Raw genomic sequence first — 18,922 nt, 5'->3', positions numbered from 1 at the left:
GTCAGAGAAGGAAGTGGAAAGTCTCGGGGGAAGGGGCTTATTTATAACCTCCCTGTCATGGTCCCGCGAGCACCATGGGGCCAGCACACACCGGCACGGCTCGTGCTCTGCACCGGCTGCTCTGGGTGCCCGCAAGCCTCTTGCTCCCCCGTTTCTCCCTGCGAGCCCCCAGCCCCATGCCACGTGTGTTGCCCACAGGTAGTGTACGACGAGGGCCCCCTCTACGTCTTCTCCCCGACAGAGGAGCTGCGCAAACGCTGGATCCACCAGCTGAAGAGCGGTGAGTTTGGGGTCCCCCGGCTCCCTGTGTAAGCGATCAGGAGCAGCCGGCAGCACGTAAAGTGTGACTCAGACTCTGGGTTTCCGGGGGCTCGCTGCCTCGTGGTTACATTATCCCATATCTGCGGAAGAGTGAGCTCTATCAGAAACTGCTCCCATGACGAGTGCAGTCATAAGGCCGTGCCCTACGTGCATGGTTTGTAACGGCCCCGTGCTGGCACGAGCCACCCCCCGAGGAGGTGGGCGCTCGCCTCCACCGCCCGCCGATCCCTGCAGCATCACAGCCACGCTGACTGAGGTGTCTTGCCTTCCCACAAACCTGCTCCAAATCAGCTCGAGCAGCCTCAGAAGTTACTGAGGGCAAGAGGAAACGGCAGACATGGCCACGCTGCTGCACCAGCACATGAGGGGAAGGTAGAGCCCCCATTGCTTTAGGAAGGAAACAAGGATGAAAAGTCTGCATGGAGCCTGGGAGCATTTTCCGGCCCATCCCATGGCTTGCACAGTGCTGCTGAGGTGATGCAGAGCTGCAAGGCTGCTCTCTCCTCAAGCTGGGAGCTCGCTGAGGCAACACTGTGCAGAGGGGGTGCTTGCGGTCGGACAAAATCTGATGGAGCTGCCCGTGTGTGCCTCCTGATGCGTGCGTATCTTCTGCGGCTTGGTGCTGCTGGGGTTAGATTAGCTGCTCGAATTGACACAGGGAAGTTTGCCCGAGCGAGGCGGAAGCAGAGCGGGCTGATAACGGGGAAGTCAGTTATTTCATGACAGCCCTGCTCTGCCCCAGCAGCCGGCCCCGGCCCCACTTTCCTGCTCAAGGAGGGGGGCTGAAGCCGATGTAGAATCCACAGGGAAACGGGGAGAGAAAACGCTGGCTGTGTGCTGCCGGGACGCCCACATCCTGCTCTGTGGAGAGACGGGGCTGTCTGCAGCTGGTGGAGGGCCAGCACCTCGCTGAGGTGGCATTTAGGGACCTCCAACTGCCCCCAGGCTCGGCGAGGAGCAGGAGGAAGCTGGTCAGGGCGAGCCTGGCGAGGGAGCAGCCACCCAGGCAGGGGCCGGTGGCGGCATCCTGCTCTGCCCACACACAAGTCAGGTCGATCACTTTTGAAAAATGGGCCTCAAAAGAGCTGCGAACCACAGGCCTCAACAGCCCCGGGCACATTTCAGCTGGCAGGAGGCCGGGTCGCAGCAGGAGCTGGCCCTCCGAGCGTGTTTGTGTCCCTCTGTAGAGCTGCCAAGAGCTTTGATCAAATCTGAGAGGAAAGGGCTGGCCCTCCCTCGCTAGGAGGTTGGTGTCACCGGGCTTGCATCGCCGTGGCACTGAGACAAAAGCAACACACTGAGGGAAACCCGAGCAGCAGAGCCACATGGCTGCCTAACAGTAACAGAACAGTGGGTGAAACGATTTACTGGGGCTGATTGTCTGCACTGGGGGAGCACCAAACTCTCAGCAGCGGGCTGGGGACGGAGCACTGGGTCACACATCTCCCCTCCTCTGCCACAGTGATCCGGTACAACAGTGACCTGGTGCAGAAGTACCACCCCTGCTTCTGGATTGACGGCCAGTACCTGTGCTGCTCCCAGACCGCCAAGAACGCCATGGGCTGCAAGATCCTGGAGAGCAGGAACGGCAGTAAGACACCGGGCACCCTCCCCTTGCCTGTCCCCAGCCCTGGGGACCTCCTCCCACCTGCCCAGTACAGTTCTCACCTCCATCGTTCTTGCGTTGTCAAGGTTTAAAAGTTGGGCGGTCACATCGCAAAACAAAGAAGCCTCTTCCCCCTACTCCCGAGGAGGATGAGGTAAGGGCCAGCACACGTGGGTGTCTAAGGAGAGGTCTGCCTGGGAAAAGCCAACACGTTCACTGACTCAACTGAGCGTGGCTCAGAAGTTACAGACTGGGACTTGGCTCTGGAGAGGGATGGCAAGGTGCTGCCCCAAGGGGAAGGAGCTTGAACCAGGGGATGGAGCCCAAAAACCCAGAGGAAAGTCAAACAATCACACCCCTGAGGGTCCCCCAGGGGGGCTAGGAAGAGAGAGAAACCCTGATATAGGCTGGGGGAGTCATGGGGTAAACCCAAAGGTATAGAGAAAAAACTGGTGAAGACGTCTCCAAGGAGGAAGTGGGGTGGATCGATCTCTTGGTGGAATTACATGAGGGAGCTGAGACAAAAGCTGTGCTGACCTGGCCAGTCCTGGGGAGAGTCTCACCTGGGAAATGGTGTGTGTGTGTGCCTGCCTCACCGTGTCCCGTGCTCTCCCTTTCTCTGGGGAAGATGGTGATGAAGCCCCTGCCTCCCGAGCCAGCCCCTGTCGCGGTGGGTGAGATGAAGAAGGTGGTGGCCCTGTACGACTACCTGCCGATGAATGCGCAGGACCTGCAGCTGCAGAAGGGCGAGGAGTACTTCATCCTGGAGGAGAGCCACCTGCCCTGGTGGAAAGCCCGTGACAAGAACGGGTAAGGGCTCCACTACCATGTGTCCTGTCCCAGCATCGCTCCTGGGGTGGCCCCAGGGACCCCCACCCTGCACTGGGGAACCCGGACTGGTCTCAGGCTCTCAGACTGGCCGGTTCTTCAATCCACGGGCTGAGACGGGCTGCCTGCCTGCACGCTGGGCTCCTGCACCAGCTGGCACGTGGGGAGGGTGAGGGAGACACAGCAGGCTGTGGTGGTACCAGCCATCCCCGGGCATGAGCACCACAGGGTTCGCGCTGAGGTTTTTGAGCCCGTTTATACTCAGATTTCTGGGACAGGAACCTGCTTTCCCCCATCGGTGCATGACCTCCCCTTTTTCTCCTGCAGGAGGGAAGGATACATCCCCAGCAACTACGTCACCGAAACCAGCAATTCCCTGGAGATCTTTGAGTGAGTAGGAGAAAGCACGGGGACGTGGCAAGTTGTGCTTGGTCAGAACCTTTTTATGTTCAGTTCTGGGCCAGGGTCAGCCGGGCTGGGGACAGTGGTGGCTGGGGGATCTCGCTGATGGTTGTGTCCCTGCCCCAGGTGGTACTCCAAGAATATCACCCGGAGCCAAGCAGAGCAGCTGCTGAAGCAGGAGGTAAGCGTTGACTCGCGGGGCTGGGTCCTCCACCCACATGACCTCCGTGGGCTGCTGTCACCCCTTCTGCTGTAGCTGACAAGGATAGAGCTGGCTAGGTCTGGACCAGAAGTGACTTAGCTGAGAGCCCCATGGTCCCAGCAGTGTGGTTACCCCAGGCTGCCTGGGGGACAGACAGAAAGGACCCTGCAGCCTGTGTCACTCCAACAGCCCAGGAACCAGCTGCACGCTGTGACCTCTTCCTGGGAGGCACGTCAGTAGGTGGCCCCCGGGCAGGAGCTGGAAGTAGGACTCCTTTAACTCATTGCACCAGCTCCAGCCAAGCTGTGGTTGTCCCTCTCTTTAAGTCCCGCCTGCTACAACCACCCCCTCCCAAATATCTGTCCCCTCTCTCCTTTCTGTTTCAGGGTAAGGAAGGGGGCTTCATTGTCCGAGACTCTACCAGCAAGACAGGGAAATACACTGTCTCTGTCTACGCCAAGTCCTCTGTGTAAGTGGATGTAAGAACAGCTTGTTCCTGTCTCGGAGGGCCTGTCCAGGCACCTCTCGCCCTCCGCCTGCCCTCCAACCCCACACACTGTCTCCCCAGAGACCTCCAAGGCATGATCCGCCATTACGTCGTGTGCTGCACCCCCCAGAATCAGTACTACCTGGCAGAAAAGCACCTCTTCAACACCATCCCGGAGCTCATCACGTACCACCAGCACAACTCCGCCGGTGAGTGCTCGTGGGCAGGGGCAGAGCTGGAAGCTGTAGCCTGCACCCAGTGCCCTTCAGAAGCAGGGAGCACCTGGGCTCCAGCAGGGGCTGGCTCCGTCCCCCACGGGGTGCATGCTCACCCCCTCCGTGGTCTGGGAGAGCCCAGCTGCAGCTTCAAACAACTCGTTCACACATCTCTGCTGGAATCCTCTTTATTGATGCCATTTCCATCAACCCTGTTCTGGACAAAAGCAAAACATGAACCTGTCCCTCATAATCCACCCACCAGCACGGGTTCCCAGACGATAGCGCCTCTCCAGCAGGGCAGAAGGAGAGGAGGGTGCAGCCCAGGGAAAGCTGGAACGAGAATATTCCTTTCCAAGGAGAAGCTGAGACAGGCTCAAAGAGAGGACAGGGACAGCGTGAGGCCACCAGTGTTTTTACAGGGTCCTCACCTTGTTGCTCTGCAGGCAGGAGGCGTGTTCCCCACGGGAAGGACACGGGTAAGCACGGCGTGGCAACGCATCTCTCTGTGTTTCAGGGCTCATATCCAGACTGAAGCATCCCGTGTCTCAGCACCGGAAAAGTGCCCCTTCCACAGCTGGCCTGGGCTATGGTAAGCTGCCCCGGGCTACCTCACGCTTCCCTGCCCATGGGGCCTGAGGGGCATGCAGCACGGGCTCTCTACCTTCAGTATCTTGCCAGGGCAGGGATCCTGGCTGTCCCCTCGCAGCAGGGCCCGCAGCGCTCCCAGGGATCACTTCCCCACAGCCACTGGCCCTCTGGGGTCAGTACTGACCAAGAGACGTGCAAGCTGCTTTGCTCCCCATCCCTGGAGGAACGGGTCCTGCATTTTAGGGATTTTCTCTGATGGTTTTTCAGGCATGCTCATGATTTTTCAGCATGATTTTTTGAGGGGCAGCACATCCGTGAGCTCCTCTTGGACCAGCTAGATCAGATGACTGGGAACATGCTGCGGGGAGGGCACCTGCACCCCCCTCACACTCACTCTCTGTCCTAGGGTCGTGGGAGATTGACCCCAAGGACCTGACCTTCCTGAAGGAACTGGGGACGGGGCAGTTTGGCGTGGTGAAGTACGGGAAATGGAGAGGCCAGTACGACGTTGCCATCAAGATGATCAGGGAGGGCTCCATGTCAGAGGACGAGTTTATCGACGAAGCCAAAGTCATGATGTAAGTGTGAGCAGCTCCAGGTGAGTGCAGGATGTGTCCTGTCGGAACGCCTGCACTGCGGGTTTGGAGGGACAGCACCAGGCAGCCTCACACACTGAGACGCACCCGCACTGCAAGAGATTTCTCCTTTTGTGCTCGTTTGCCACTGAGCCTTGCACCCGCAGCTGGGTCAGGAGCACTTTGCCACATTCTCCCTCTCCTGACCCAGCAATGCTTCTTTTGCGGCGTAGCCCTGCGGATAATCAGAAGTGCCCTTCTTGCCCCCAACATAGGAACCTCTCCCACGAGAAGCTGGTGCAGCTCTACGGGGTGTGCACGAAGCAGCGCCCCATCTTCATCATCACCGAGTACATGGCTAACGGCTGCCTCCTGAACTTCCTGAGGGAAACTCGGCGGCGCTTCCAGCCTGCTGAGCTGCTGGAGATGTGCAAAGACGTCTGTGAAGCTATGGAGTACCTGGAATCCAAGCAGTTCCTGCACCGAGACCTGGTAGGGATGTGGCTGAAGGACACGTCTCCAGCTCAGTGGGAGCCACTGCATGTCCTAGACATCTTCCAGCTAAGTTCAGCGTGAGGAGAGAGAGGCAACTCTGCAGCTGCTTCTTCAGAACCTCTCCCTGAGCTTCCCTGCCCACCTGAGCATGGACAGGGTGCCACCATGGCACATCTGGAGTCACTGCTCCGCCGTGAGCTAGCAGATTGCAGAGAGGGCAGGGGCAGGCAGCTTTCCAGGAGACGGGAAATGCATTTGGGGCTAGGGCAGGGCTTTGCATCAGGCAACACAGGCAGCACCCCCGGCTCAGACGTGGAGAGGGGGCACTTCAACCTCATGAAAAGCTGAGCCTGGATCATCAGGCCTCTGGCTGGCATTGCCAGCTTGTGGTGCTGCTCTCCGGGGTGTTGGAGGGAGTCTTGGTGCTGTGCCAGCACTGCTCAGCAGCAGACAAAACACTGGTGTGATACCAGTGCTGTTCTAGCTCCAAGTGCAGAGCGCAGCACTGTTTGAGCCAGTGCTGGGAAAGTTAACTCCATCCCAGCCAGACCCAGCACAGTAGGAGTGACTGCCTCCGTCTCTCCACCCACAGGCTGCTCGCAACTGTTTGGTGAATGACCAAGGGATTGTGAAAGTCTCAGATTTTGGCCTTTCCAGGTCTGGTAGCCTTGTCTGTGTCACTTTCCTGCTCAACTCTACACCTCCTTCAGTCTCCTCTGCCCTTTAGTCTTTCCCCCCCACCATTCTCCAGCTCTGTTTTTCCTCAGCTTTCTCCCGTCTTTCACCTACCTGGCTCAACCTTCTGCCTCTCCCCTTTCCAACATCCCTTTCTTACTTCCCTCATCCCTGTTCCCCTTCTCGCCACTTCTTTCCCCCACCTCTAATCTCCTGGCTGCAGCTTTCTTCCCACATCCTGGTTTTGCCCCGTGAGATGCTGCGTCACTGCAGCCCTTCCCCAGCCTTGACTGACACATGCTTGTTTGCAAAGGGACATTTTTGCCTGTTGAAACCCATGCAGAGCGCAAACTCCGATCACTCTGAAAGCCGTACATTCCTCTGGGGCTTGAGTGGTTGCATGGAGACAAGTGAAGCCCGGGACAGCTGCCCTGATCTGTTTATCTGCTGCAGATACGTTCTAGACGATGAGTACACAAGCTCCATGGGGTCAAAGTTCCCAGTGCGGTGGTCCCCTCCCGAAGTGCTTCTGTACAGCAAGTTCAGCAGCAAGTCCGACGTCTGGGCTTTTGGTAAGAGCGCAGCGTTAAGGACTCAGGGGTAAGGAGGAGGGCGGCCCAACAACAGCGAGCTCCTCCACAAACCAGCTGGAGCCACAGGTGCTCCCGTGCCATGCGGTGTCCCCCATTTCCCACAACAGGCGTGCTGATGTGGGAGGTTTACTCTCTGGGAAAGATGCCTTACGAGAGGTTTAACAACACCGAGACAACGGAGCACGTCATCCAAGGCCTGCGCCTCTACCGCCCGCAGCAGGCCTCGGAGCGGGTCTACGCCATCATGTACAGCTGCTGGCACGAGGTACGTGTCTGCCCCCTCGCCCCGCAGCTCCCCGGGGCCAGGAGAGGCCCGGGGCGGTGGGGCAGGCCCCCACGGCTCCCGTGTCGCCCCGCAGAAGGCCGAGGAGCGCCCCACGTTCACCGCGCTGCTGGCCGGCATCCTGGACATCACGGACGAGGAGCCGTGAGCGCCGGGCGGGCTGCCCGGCCCCGGTGGCTGGTACTGCCGGGCCGGCCCGGCCTCCCCACCGCCACCGCCACCGCCATGGAGCCCTGTATCAGCCCCAGGTCCCCCTCAGTGCACAATAAACGGCGGCAGCGCCGCGACACCCCCCCGCTCCTCCTCCCCGCCTCCCTCCCTGCCGGCCCGCCATGAGATGGCGGCGGCGCCTGCGCAGAGCTCGCGGAAGGGGCCGGGGCCGGGGAGGAAGGGGCGGGCGGGCGGCGGCGGCACGCGAAGGTCGCGGCGGCATGGAGGCGGCGGGAGGCGGCGGGCTGGGGGGGGCCGACCCGCAGCTCCAGCGCTTCATCGAGGTGGAGACGCAGAAGCAGCGCTTCCAGCAGCTGGTGCACCAGATGACCGAGCTGTGCTGGGTACGGCGCGGGGCTGCGGGGAGAGGGAGCGGCGGGAGGGAGCCCCGGGAGGAGGCGGAGGAGGAGGAGGAGGAGGGGGGGGGGGACGAAGGGCAAATTGGGGCCCCGCCGAGCCCCGGGGGTGCGGGGGGGATGCCCCGGGGGTCCCGGTGCGCGGGGCCGTGCCCCAAGGTGCCCCCCGCGGACCAAGGGCGGCCCCGCTCCGCAGGAGAAGTGCATGGACAAGCCCGGGCCGAAGCTGGACAGCCGGGCCGAGACGTGCTTCGTCAACTGCGTGGAGCGCTTCATCGACACCAGCCAGTTCATCCTCAACCGGCTGGAGCAGACGCAGAAGTCCAAGTCGGCCTTCTCGGAGAGCCTGTCCGACTGAGCGCCGCCCGCCGCGCCCGAGAGGCCGGGGCGAGCCGGCCCCCCGAGCGAGCCGAGGTCACCTCTGGGGGTTAGGAGATAGTTTTGTGAAAGGTGCAGCCAGATGAGAGCCCATTACAGGTACACCCGCTCCTCCGCACGGCGCCGTGCAGTTCCCATCCCCGACCGCCAGGAAGGATCCTCGTGCCGGGACGCGGGGGCTGCGGGGGCCGCGGATGCTGCGCACGAGGTCTGGGCGGTGGGGACGTGTCCCTGCAGCTGGAAGGAGGGGTGGTGATGCTCACCTCAGGGGTGCTTCCAGCGCTAAGGTGAACCTTAACGCAGGGCGAGGCGAGCCTGCAACCACTGCCTTAAACGGTACTGCACACGCGTTCGTTGCGCAGGACTAACCTTCCTGGTAGGTGCTAACGAGCCTGCACGTCCCATGGCTGTGCGCTGCGACTGGAAGGAGAGCAGCAGGACTGCACCAGCACAGACACCCCCAGCCCGAAGAGCTTCCTGGGTATAGCGAATACCCCAGGCAGCGTCACTACTGGAAAACATTTCAAGGCTTCTGTAGGATAAAGTCATTCACGTGGCCAAGTGGCAGAGTTTCAAACTGCAGCACAGCTCTCTCAAAACTGACTTGCTCCATTCACTGCTTTCCCCTAGACAATGTAATAAATGTTAACTGGGTCAATTTTTAATATGAGATTCTCCTTTGTTCAGATCACTGAGAAATGAAAATCTGGCCGTTTTGTTCGTTCCCAGTGATTCTATTTATTGCAAAATCAGAAGGGAAGGGGGAGTAATTGTCTTCTGACTAGACAGCCTGCTGTGAATTCCAACCTGTTGCTCAGTGAATTTGGTCCCATGAATCAAACCTCGTGTTTGAGGCCTTTATTCCTCTTCCCCAAATGGGAATGGCACCAGCTTTCCTGAAAAGAAATTGTTTCTTCAGAGAGACTAAAATTGCAGAATAAATGTAGCCAGCTACTTTATAACCAGCTGCACCCTTATCTGTGATCACTGGAGGGAGGCCTGTGGCCATGTCTTCTGGACTTTTGCCCTTAGGAAATGGTGTGGAGCTTTTAACTGGGAAAACAACAAACTGCTACTAATCCACCCTCTGAAACACAGCGCAGCATTTCAGCAACAGGGCATGGCTCTGGAAGCACGGAGTGACCCACGTTATTACCTTGTGGTGGCTTGGAGCCCTATAGAGAAACCTGGTGAATTGGTTCTGCACACAACAATGTGCTGGGGGTGGTTGGACAGGGCGTGTGGGGTGCCTAACACGGGTGTCTTGGAGCCAGCAGTCTTCCTGGAAATAAGTTCAGGACCTGTGAAATACAGCTACGCATATACAAGCCTGTGTAAGCGGGGACGCAGGGATCTAGTTACCTTTCAGAAGTTTACCTCAATAGCTAAAGACTGTTAGGTCACTCCTGTTCTCACCACGAGCCATTCCCCCTCCTGTCCCTGCCTTGCGTTTCTCCTGAGCACCCACGCTGTTGTTGTATGGCTGTAATCCTTCATACCTCTCAGCACAAACATACCAATAGCAGCTTGGTAACAAATAATCTGTTTTTAATACTGTAAGCAGGTGCTTCCTCAACCTGCACAACAGACATTGCACAAAGAGGTTGGTCCCTCTATGAGAGCCACAGCAGCACATGGCAGCACCGTTGAAGTTTTCCAGTGTTGGCTGTATTCTGTTCTTGGATGTGAATCTGTAAATAAATTCTAGCAGAGTGAGCAGAACGAGTACTTTTACGGAAGAATTTTTGAATTAGTACTCTGGCTATGTCACCTTTGGAGAAAAGACAGATGTCTGGCCCTATGTAATCTTAGCACCATGTTAGATTACTTTGTAACTGTTAATCTTTAAAAAAGAAAATGCTCTGAGGCCTCCCGTAGCACGTGGCCTTTGCATTCAGTAAGGGTCAGCACTGTGTTAGTGCTGCAGACCTCTGCACAGTCAAAGCCTGTGTCCTGACAAGGGCAGATTGATTCTTCATATAAAAGAACAGGTAAGAGGCACTAGATCCTGGCAGCGGGGCTGTTCCCAGAGCTTGTGTCTGTAGCTGCAGGAGGCTGCTGTCCCCGGCAGCCTCCCGGCAGCGAGAAGTCACTGATCATGAGCCCCAGGCGGGTGACTGCTAACTCCCACAAGCACAGTAACTAGCAGCATCTGGTGCAGCAAGCTCACCCTTGCCCAGTGGAGCTGCTTGCTGGTGGGAGCAGGAAGCTAGCACTTCAGAGGCTTCCTCACATGCTTTCACCTTCCTCCTCTTCCTCTTCCACACTCTGAGAGCCTTTGTCCTCTGAGGGCAGAAGAGGCTGGTGCTGGCACGACTGATGTCTGTCTGCGCTCCTCCACGATGTGCGCGAGTCTGCCCTGCCTTGCAGGAAGAGGGGCAGGAGGTCGGGGGTGAAGGGCACGTCCCTGAAGGCGTGCAGGAGGAAGATGCCGGACACGATGGTGAGGAAGCCGCTGATGGTGCCGATGATGTTGTCTAGCACCATGTGCTGCCACTCCTTGAAGAGGATGGCAGAACAAGTCATGACTGCTGTGGTGAACAGCACGTAGTAAATGGGTGTGACCACGGACGTGTTGAAGATGTCCAGGGCTTTGTTCAGGTAGTTGATCTGGACACTGATGCAGATCACCAGGCACACCAGGAGCACCCAGCCCAGTGGTTCTTTCAGGACTGGCTTCCCGGCAAACAGTTCTTTCAGGGCAATCCCCAGGCCTTTGACACAGGATACAGAAAGCGAGCCGATGGCGGAGCAGACCAACACATAAACCAGGACGTTGCTCCGTCCGTAACGGGGTCCCGCCACAAAGATAAGCAGAAGGGAGCTCACCAGGACACACACAGCAAATACAATAAATCCTTTGAGAAAGAAGAGTTAAGGGCTCTGTCAGAAAGGAGAACAGTACCACCAGTGACAGACATAACTAAACAGCAAATAGGGATGGAGGACAGGCAGGCAGCTGCCCTTTCGGTCCCTCTTTTTAACCTCTGTCTGTAGGGACCTGGGCTGGGAAGCAGAGGAGGTCTCCAGCCCGAGAAAAGCTGCAGGCACGAGCAGTTCTCTACAGTGCTGGTCAGCACTGCCCCACAAGTCTGCCTGTCAGAGGGATACGGATATCTGTGGCACAACCAGGGCCTACAGTATTAGAGATGGGGGCCTGGTGTCCACAAAGAGGGAGCAGAGCTCTGCAAGAGGCCCAGGAGGGCAGCAGAAGGCTTGGAAAGCACTAGCTGAACTCAGCAGGTTGTGGGATAAGGAAGAAAGCACTGCTTCACAGTTCAGCCCTTTCCTTCAGGCCTTGCTAGTCTAGCCAAGCCGTATCCTACTTTCTACTGTCATTTCCAAGCCTGAAATTGACAGACCCCCTTTTCTTTAAGTACCTGGATCTTTCAGCTTCTCTGCCATTGACTCCAGGCTGGAAACCTCTTCTTCCTGGGGAGCGTGGATTACCATCACCGTGGAGCCCAGAATACTTAGGAGGCAGCCAATCTTGCCGTGAACATTCAGCTGCTCGTTCAGGAAGGTGGAAGAGAGAACTGCACTGGAAAATAATAATAATAAAAAAAATCATTTAGGCCAAGGGATGGAGTATCTGAGGGACGGGACAGAGGAAAGCAGAACAACTGCTTCCACCATTTAGGGTGGAAGGTAAGGTGAGGCCGCTTACCTAACAAGGACACTTAGAGCACCCAGCGGAGTTACCAGCGTTGCAGGGGCAAAGGCATAGGCAGCAAAATTTGCTGCTTCTCCGACTCCCACTGCAAGAGAAACTCTGACAGGTAAGCATCGAAGTGAGGAGCAATTCAGCATAACACTAGTTTGAGTGCAGTGAGAAGAGAGCCTTGATCACCACCTAAGTGTCCCGTGTTTCTCTGAGGTACGTTGTGCAACCAGGACAGTGCCAGCAAGAAGAAGCAGGAGCCTTCCCTTCTTGCAAATAGAAGGCTGGTGGTTACACGTGGTTATCCTTAGTCCCACGTGGCTATCTAGTTAAGTAATAGCAACAGGAAAATATTTGTGTCCTCAAAGCCGAGAGGAGTTTAGGCATATTTCTGAGTTAAGCTTTTCTTCTAGAACAGGCTTTACAGCTTTTTGCAGGGTAAATTGAGTACAATCCCTTACTGATGTCACAGGGGGGAAGCGTACAGTAGAACTTCTGAAAGTGCTGTAAGCCCTCCCTGCTGGCCACGGCGTTATCTGCCCGCGGGGTCCGGGCAGGCCACTTCAGGAGCACTTAACCCAACCCCGTTGCACCAGTTCCTCAGTTCCTATTTAGCAGAGAAACCTGGCGATGCATGGGACTTCAGAATATCGTAGAGTTGTGATTAGATCAGCAACAACCCCAGAGACAAAAATCAAGCAGTTAAACAACAACCATCACCATAACAAAGCATGAAAGCGGCTGGAAACAACGACAAACACGATCTGAAGCGCCTGGTGCCGCCGTCTCGGAGCCGCTACTTACTGCACAGCAGCCCTGCCCACCACAGCCATTCTCGCAGGTACGCGTGTCCTCCTTGCCCTGGGGGGGAAAGTAACGTGGAAATTCGGGTGAAGGCACATCAAAAGGCTCGGGTACGCTGCCAGAACTGCCTCCCAGAAGCGGGCTCCCCCCCGCTCCCCCGTTCTCCCCCCGGGCCGGGCCGTGCCGGCCGTACCTGCCCTGGCGCGGCCGCGGCGGCCCAGCCGGAGCAGCCCCTTCTTCTTCAGGATGAAGCTGCCGCCGATGAAGGCGCTGGAGGCCAGGGCCAGCCCCAGCCCCACGTAGAAGCCGTGCCGGCCGCCCGCCGCCCCCATGGCGGCCGGCACCGAGCGGCCTTCCCCGGGCCGGAACGCAGGGCGAGGGCTGCGCGGAGCGGGGAGCCGGCAGCTGCTGCACCGGGCACCGGGCCGGCCTTCCGCCAGCACCGGCGCCTCCCCGCTGACCGTGTGCTTCTGTCCCGTGTCCCAGGCCTAGGCAGCGAGGATGAGCAAGAGCAAGGACGACGCCCCGCACGAGCTGGAGAGCCAGTTCGTGCTGCGGCTGCCTCCGGTAAGAGGCCCGGCGAGCAGGGGGCTTGGGAGCGGGTTTGTGAGCTGGTCGGGGGGGGGGTGTCTGCCTGCCTGCTGCGGGCTGTGGAAGCGGGTGGGATGCTTTTGGCCCTGTGTAGCTCCATTCCCTCAAGTAGTGCCTCATCTGAGCCAGGTTTTCCTCTGCTTGATGTTGAGAGGGGCTCCCGCGTCAGGGCAGGACGCGCAGAAGGCGACTTACAGGACTGCGGGTTGTAGAGGGGCTTTTGCAGTGGGTTTTCCGCCTCGGGGTGCCAGAGGTGTTTAAAGCTGGGTAGGCCGCACAGAAACCTTCAGTGGCTCGCACAGGGAGCACACCAAGTCCTGGCGTAACTCCGTCCAACCTTTCCAGGAATATGCCTCCACTGTGCGGAGAGCGGTACAGTCTGGGAGCGTCAACTTGAAGGACAGGCTCACCATCGAGCTGCACGGTGAGTGCGCAGGGTCAAGGCACCTTAAAACTCCTCCGATCGTCCACAAGGGAAGCAGCAGAACTTGCATGTGTTTTCCCGTGACATTTCTGCAGCCCAGGAGTGTATGGCCTGGTTTGGCTGCTTGGCAGCAGCTGAACAGGCCCTTCTGCAGCGCTGACCTGTCCCATCTCTTCCCACAGCGGATGGGCGCCATGGGATTGTCCGCGTAGACCGGGTGCCACTGGCAGCCAAGCTGGTGGATCTGCCCTGCATCATCGAAAGCTTAAAAACCATTGATAAGAAGACCTTCTATAAGACAGCAGATATCTGCCAGGTATGGGCTGTTCTTCTTGCCTGCCCCAACAGCTCAGCTCCTTTGCTCACTCCCCCCTCCAAGAAAACATTTGTACGCTTTGGCAGCCTGACGCCTGGTATAATGTGGCCAATTTCTGTATTGTGGTATCAGCAGTTTAAAATTCCCTACCTCTGCTTGGTGGTTGGAAATCACTTTTTTGAAGCGTAGAATTTGATTGTTCTTGTAACAGCGTAACTGCAGCTATGTTTAGATGCGAACTGAGCTGGGTGTCAAACATCATATTTCTGATACCCCGTGCCTGTGAATCCCTCTGGCTAACTGTGTGCAGTAGGCAGTCACTGTCCATTTACCAGAAAAGCTTTCACAGCCTTGTGTTCTTGCATTGCAATAAGCAACCTTTGTGATTATGTGGGGATTTCAGATGCTCGTTTGCACTGTGGATGGTGATCTCTACCCCCCTTTGGAAGAGCAAACTGTGAGCACTGACCCCAAGGCAAACAAGAAAAAAGACAAGGACAGAGAGAAGAAATTCATCTGGAACCATGGCAGTGAGTAGAGGCTCTGCCAGTCCGCTCCATCCCACCACCCCCGTGTCCCCACAGCTGTGCGGGGCACTCACCGCTGCCATGTCCCGGCTGTGCTGTTGCTCTCCTTTTAGTGCTCTCTGTGTTCCTGAAGGGAACTTCTCCCCCTTGGCAGGCTGGGTTTGCCAGACCCAGCTCTCCCATTAGGCCATCTGCCTGACACATGCAATCTGTTTCCTCTGTCACAGTTACTCTTCCCCTGAAAAATGTACGAAAGAGACGATTCCGGAAGACAGCTAAGAAGAAGGTGAGTTGTTTCTCCCTCACGTTGTGGAGATGCAGTAACAAAGGGATCAGAAGGCAGAGACGTTAGAGCTTTAACTGTCAGTCCTGAAAACAGAGTGTCTTAACAGCGTTTTACGTGTTTCCTTGCCAGAGGTGGGGGAGAAGGGAGGCTAGTAGCTTTAAACACTTCCCATGAGTGCTTCTTCCATGTTTTTCAAAATGCTCCTGAGGTCGGAAAATGATTGTACTGAGAACTGCTGAACCCTGTTCTTGTGGCTGCTTTGTTGTAGCGCATCTCTTCCTGCTCACAGCGAAGAAAGGGTTGTGTGGAAATGAGACCACTCGTTCCTGCTTTCCCAGCTGAAATCTCTCTGTGCATGGCCTGCTCACATCCCCAACAAGCAACACTACAAATAGAATAACTGTTATTTCAGCTGGGGGAGTGACAACAGATGGAGCTCAGAGGCTCTGTCTCTGTGGAAATGCTTAAGCCAGGAAAGGTGTTGGGGAGATACAGCACCGTGAGGCGGGGAAGATCTGTTCTTCTCTGCTTTGCAGTTTCTGAGAACACGGTGGAGTGATATTTTGCATGACATTTGGGAAACAAATTATTTCAGACGGGCTTATAGCCCACAGGAGAGATTAGATGTCACTGCCTTAAGATCCATGGCTAATTTAAAAGTGAAAAATGAAACCTTTTGCGTGAGATGGGAAGGATTTGAATTGACTATCCATCAGTGAATGACACCTTGAGCGCTTTCAGGATACAGAAAGTCCTATTTCATGAGTACTATTGATGGGTGCCAGAGTGGTAGAAAAGTGAGAGCATACAAACCACCAGGGAGCTCTGTACAGAAAAAGATGGATCACTTTCTGGAGGTACATAAATGACTTTTTGGGTGGAGCATGCACAAAGACCAAGTAGAAAGAATAAGAGAAGAGGTGCTTGAAATAGGGCTCTATCCAGAAGTTGAGCAGGGGAGCTCACCTGCGCAAGTCATCTAACAGGTTGTCTGTTCTCTTTCTGTTCTCTGTCCCAGTATATTGAGTCTCCCGATGTGGAGAAAGAGGTGAAACGTCTCCTGAGCACAGATGCTGAAGCTGTCAGTGTCCGTATCCTTTTAAGAGAAAAAAAAAGCTCAAGTGGGGGATGAGGCAGTATGTATGATCTGGGGGTTGCGGGGAGGAGAGGTGAGTTCAGCTGCGTGTGGGGGTGTGAGAGGCTGGGAGATAAGCACGTGAGAGACACTCAAGTTTTAGAGCTTTATCTTTGCCTTCTTCAAAGCTTATTGTTTCTTCATGGTGACCTTCCTTGTAGTCGGTGTTATTGCACTGAGCAGCAACTGAAGTAACAGGAAAGGGCTGGTCTTCAAAAAGGAGTCTGGGGTGGTTCATCGTTCATCCATACCTGCAAGGCTGTGCCTGTCTGAGGGGGCAGTGACCTCCTTCAGTTTTGACTTTCCGTCATTGTACTGCACCTTTCATGCTCCTCTTTTTCCCTTGACTTATCTGTTCCTACTGTCAGGCTGGGAAGTCATTGCTGAAGATGAAACGAAAGAAGTAGACAACCATGGTTCACTCACGAGCCTGGACATCTCCTCCCCAGGGATGTCGGGACATAAGCAAGGCCATGGATCCTCAGGTACGGTGGGGAAGGATATTTTCTTCTTTCTAGCTCCTGAGTAATCAGGTGGACCCGTTCTCTGTGGGGTAAGCCCTAACCAGAGGTTTCACAAACGGAAGCTGAACAGCGTTGGCTTGTGTGCAAGCTGAGGCCAGTGTGTGACAGTGCTGGAACAGGTACCCGTTTGCCATAGCAATAGATCCCAGCTGCAAGGAAGACACGGAACATGCGGCAGCAAGTTGGGGTGGCAGTGCCCGAAGGAGAGAGGGCACCATGTATTGACAGGGTCCCTCCCTGGCAGGCACAGGGTGCTGGGGAGTTCACCAGGTGTGATTTCCCTCTTCCCTTTTGCACCCTTTAGAACATGATGAACTGCGGGAGATATTTAACGACATCAGCAGCAGCAGTGAAGATGAAGATGAGCGGGATCATCATGATGATGAAGACCTGAACATTATGGACACCGAGGAGGACTTGGAGAGGCAGCTGCAGGACAAGCTGAATGAGTCTGATGGGCAGCAGCAGGAGAATGAGGGGTCCAACCAGATAGGTGAGTTGTGTGGCAGAATGCTGCAGGATCGCAGGGGTAAAAACCTCCACTGCTGCTGTAGGTCTCAGCTCACTCTCTCTTCCAGTCATGGGGATCCAGAAACAGATTGACAACCTGAAGAGTAAGCTCCAGGAGACCCAGGACAGGAGGAAGCGCCAGGAAGATCTTATAATGAAAGTAGAGAACCTAGCCCTCAAGGTGAGAGCTCTTCTAGTCTCGTGCTTAGAACTGACTTGCCATTAGATCCAGCAGATTCAGCTGCTGCCCTGGAAAATGCATGTCTTTGCATGCTGGGTTAAAAATAAATCTGGTGTGACCATACTCTCCAGCATTTTCCTGTGGAGGTGAAACTGCAGGAGATAAGAGTCAGTGCAGTTTGGAGTTTGCTGCACCATTTGACATAGTGTACCAGCAGCTATTAACTGAGAATGTAGTGGTAATTGTTGTCTGGTGCGTTTGTCTCTGCAGACCCGTCTGCAAGCTGTGCTGGATGAATTCAAGCAGCAGGAAGAGCGAGAGAAGCAGCAGGTGAGTAAGCTCCCACAGTGGAGCACAAATGACTGGGGCACGAGGCTTAGTTGTTAAAGACAGTTCTAGGGCTGGCCTCTGACAAAGTTCTGAATATTGTATCGTGCCACCTGCTTCAAAGCCCAGTGCTACAGGTCAGATGAGAGGTGTACCTCATCCCTGTTGGGGGTAAAACGTGATGTGAGAAAACACTGGCACCCTCATACAAGAAGGGTAGCAGCTATGGGTTCTTGGCAGCTTTTCCTGGGCAGCTCTGTGGAGTTTCAGCCAGGTACCAGGGCAGGAAGTTCCCACTCCCAGGTTCCTTCTGTTGCCTCACAGTGAGGGCAGTGCTCAGTTCTGCCCCAGAGGTGGCTGCAAGGCAGCTGTCTGCCAATCTAGTTCTTGAAAGCAGGCCCACATTGCCCTGGCACAGCTCCCTGTGGTGTGTAGGCAAAGCAGCCACTAGTGTAGGTGGAAGATCCGCAGAAACTCAAAAGTGCTTGGGCTTGAAATGCAGTCCCAGCTGTGCCTTACTGTGACACCTTACTCCCTCTTCCCAGATGACGTCTCTGCAGGAGCAGCTGGAGTCCCTCATGGAGAAGTGAGAAGCGGGCCCGGCCTGAGCAGCAGGTCTTTGTACATGCGAGCAGAGCTGGAAGTGTTCATCCCCCATGCTGATGTCTGAGAAAAGAATTAGACTACGCCTGTGAGAGCAATGAAAACACTGGGATTTACTGTAAATATTCAGGACCACTCTCCTTGAGGGAATTGGTTCTCCCTGGGCCAGCTCTCTGCATCTCATTGAGTCTTGGACTTGATGGGCTGTGACCTGGTGGGAACTTGTTCCTGTGTTTGGGAATTGTTTGTGTCTGCAAACAAGGCTCAATAAAGTACCCTCTTCTGTTTCCTCCATATACTTACTGTTATGTATATTTTCTCCATGTTCTGTTTCCAACCCTGTTCTGTTCCTCCACATTCTCCAGGGGACAGGGTACCACTGCCTCTTGTCAGCTTGTGCCTGACCACACAGCCCCTGCCTGGTGCTCATGCCAGTGTAACTGGGCTCCTTCCATTGGAATGCTCCTGGCATGGCTGGGTCAAAGGGATATTGCGTGAGAAGGGGACCCCGCACGCTCTCAGGCTGCGGAAGGAACGAGGCTCTCCTGATTTAGGGAGCTTCTTTAATTCCTCACAGGCTAGGCAGGCAAATCCCAGATTAACCTGACAGGGTGGGAAGAGGATTAGAAAGGCAGTTCCAGTCAGCAGCTGGCAGAACACAACAGAAACGCATCACAGGCTTCAGCAAGGGTGTGCCACAGGGGAAGCCTGTCTCAGAACCTGAGGAGCAGAAGAAAGGGAAAGGGCTTCCAAGTGCTGCCACGGCTTGGGGGCACCTGGCACAGAAGGCGAAAGGTGAGCAGCAGCCCTGGGAGA

The 18,922-nt window shown here is 56.0% G+C and overlaps 4 protein-coding genes across 8 annotated transcripts in view; 3 read left to right on the top strand and 1 right to left on the bottom strand.

The window, feature by feature from the left end:
• Positions 1-18,922, top strand: part of BTK (Bruton tyrosine kinase) — a 30,306-nt gene that overhangs the window by 3,487 nt on the left and 7,897 nt on the right. For 2 of the 4 annotated variants that reach the window (XM_035325954.1, XM_035325951.1), the window contains exons 6-21: positions 199-280; positions 1,784-1,912; positions 2,014-2,081; positions 2,556-2,737; positions 3,083-3,145; positions 3,284-3,338; positions 3,746-3,828; positions 3,928-4,055; positions 4,579-4,653; positions 5,059-5,230; positions 5,503-5,719; positions 6,315-6,379; positions 6,851-6,969; positions 7,098-7,255; positions 7,350-7,435; positions 7,467-7,510. In XM_035325954.1, the coding sequence (XP_035181845.1) occupies positions 199-280; positions 1,784-1,912; positions 2,014-2,081; positions 2,556-2,737; positions 3,083-3,145; positions 3,284-3,338; positions 3,746-3,828; positions 3,928-4,055; positions 4,579-4,653; positions 5,059-5,230; positions 5,503-5,719; positions 6,315-6,379; positions 6,851-6,969; positions 7,098-7,255; positions 7,350-7,421 (1,668 nt within the window). In that variant the 3' untranslated portion in view covers positions 7,422-7,435; positions 7,467-7,510. Of the gene's footprint in view, positions 1-198; positions 281-1,783; positions 1,913-2,013; positions 2,082-2,555; positions 2,738-3,082; positions 3,146-3,283; positions 3,339-3,745; positions 3,829-3,927; positions 4,056-4,578; positions 4,654-5,058; positions 5,231-5,502; positions 5,780-5,936; positions 6,205-6,314; positions 6,380-6,850; positions 6,970-7,097; positions 7,256-7,349; positions 7,440-7,466; positions 7,511-14,564; positions 14,588-18,922 lie in introns of those variants that run through there. The other 2 variants (XM_035325953.1, XM_035325955.1) reach the window with 2 other exon arrangements.
• On the top strand, positions 7,675-8,882 carry TIMM8A (translocase of inner mitochondrial membrane 8A). Its single transcript, XM_035325964.1, has 2 exons — positions 7,675-7,827; positions 8,036-8,882. Exons 1-2 carry the CDS (start codon positions 7,705-7,707, stop codon positions 8,195-8,197), a joined length of 285 nt encoding a protein of 94 aa, XP_035181855.1. The 5' UTR covers positions 7,675-7,704; the 3' UTR covers positions 8,198-8,882.
• LOC118166797 (magnesium transporter NIPA2-like) lies at positions 9,744-13,032 on the bottom strand. Of its 2 annotated transcripts, none has more exons than XM_035325958.1 (5): positions 12,876-13,032; positions 12,683-12,739; positions 11,885-11,975; positions 11,598-11,758; positions 9,744-11,075 (listed from the first exon to the last, which is right to left on the bottom strand). In XM_035325958.1, the coding sequence occupies exons 1-5, from the start codon at positions 13,012-13,014 to the stop codon at positions 10,447-10,449; spliced, it is 1,077 nt and encodes a 358-aa protein (XP_035181849.1). In that variant the 5' UTR covers positions 13,015-13,032; the 3' UTR covers positions 9,744-10,446. The 2 variants fall into 2 exon arrangements, with proteins under 2 accessions (XP_035181849.1, XP_035181850.1); XM_035325959.1 differs by having other exon boundaries at positions 12,880-13,006.
• On the top strand, positions 13,154-18,402 carry TAF7L (TATA-box binding protein associated factor 7 like). The gene is made up of 11 exons (XM_035325960.1): positions 13,154-13,249; positions 13,619-13,697; positions 13,880-14,013; positions 14,417-14,543; positions 14,768-14,826; positions 15,845-15,917; positions 16,330-16,446; positions 16,790-16,978; positions 17,064-17,176; positions 17,447-17,506; positions 18,049-18,402. The coding sequence occupies exons 1-11, from the start codon at positions 13,184-13,186 to the stop codon at positions 18,091-18,093; spliced, it is 1,062 nt and encodes a 353-aa protein (XP_035181851.1). The 5' UTR covers positions 13,154-13,183; the 3' UTR covers positions 18,094-18,402.

This window comes from Oxyura jamaicensis, chromosome 4, assembly GCF_011077185.1.
Source record: "Oxyura jamaicensis isolate SHBP4307 breed ruddy duck chromosome 4, BPBGC_Ojam_1.0, whole genome shotgun sequence".
Lineage (NCBI taxonomy): Eukaryota > Metazoa > Chordata > Aves > Anseriformes > Anatidae > Oxyura > Oxyura jamaicensis.
This window is presented reverse-complemented; position numbering and strand designations above follow the sequence as displayed.

Coding starts and splice junctions, on each gene's coding strand:
- TIMM8A (XM_035325964.1), top strand. CDS start 7,705: ATGGAGGCGGCGGGAGGCGGCGGGCTGGGGGGGGCCGACCCGCAGCTC. Junction 7,828..8,035: donor AGATGACCGAGCTGTGCTGG/GTACGGCGCGGG, acceptor CCCGCTCCGCAG/GAGAAGTGCATGGACAAGCC.
- LOC118166797 (XM_035325958.1), bottom strand. CDS start 13,014: ATGGGGGCGGCGGGCGGCCGGCACGGCTTCTACGTGGGGCTGGGGCTG. Junction 11,976..12,682: donor GTGGGCAGGGCTGCTGTGCA/GTAAGTAGCGGC, acceptor TTTCTCTTGCAG/TGGGAGTCGGAGAAGCAGCA. Junction 11,759..11,884: donor GCTCTAAGTGTCCTTGTTAG/GTAAGCGGCCTC, acceptor ATTATTTTCCAG/TGCAGTTCTCTCTTCCACCT.
- TAF7L (XM_035325960.1), top strand. CDS start 13,184: ATGAGCAAGAGCAAGGACGACGCCCCGCACGAGCTGGAGAGCCAGTTC. Junction 13,250..13,618: donor TCGTGCTGCGGCTGCCTCCG/GTAAGAGGCCCG, acceptor CAACCTTTCCAG/GAATATGCCTCCACTGTGCG. Junction 15,918..16,329: donor TGCTGAAGCTGTCAGTGTCC/GTATCCTTTTAA, acceptor TCCTACTGTCAG/GCTGGGAAGTCATTGCTGAA.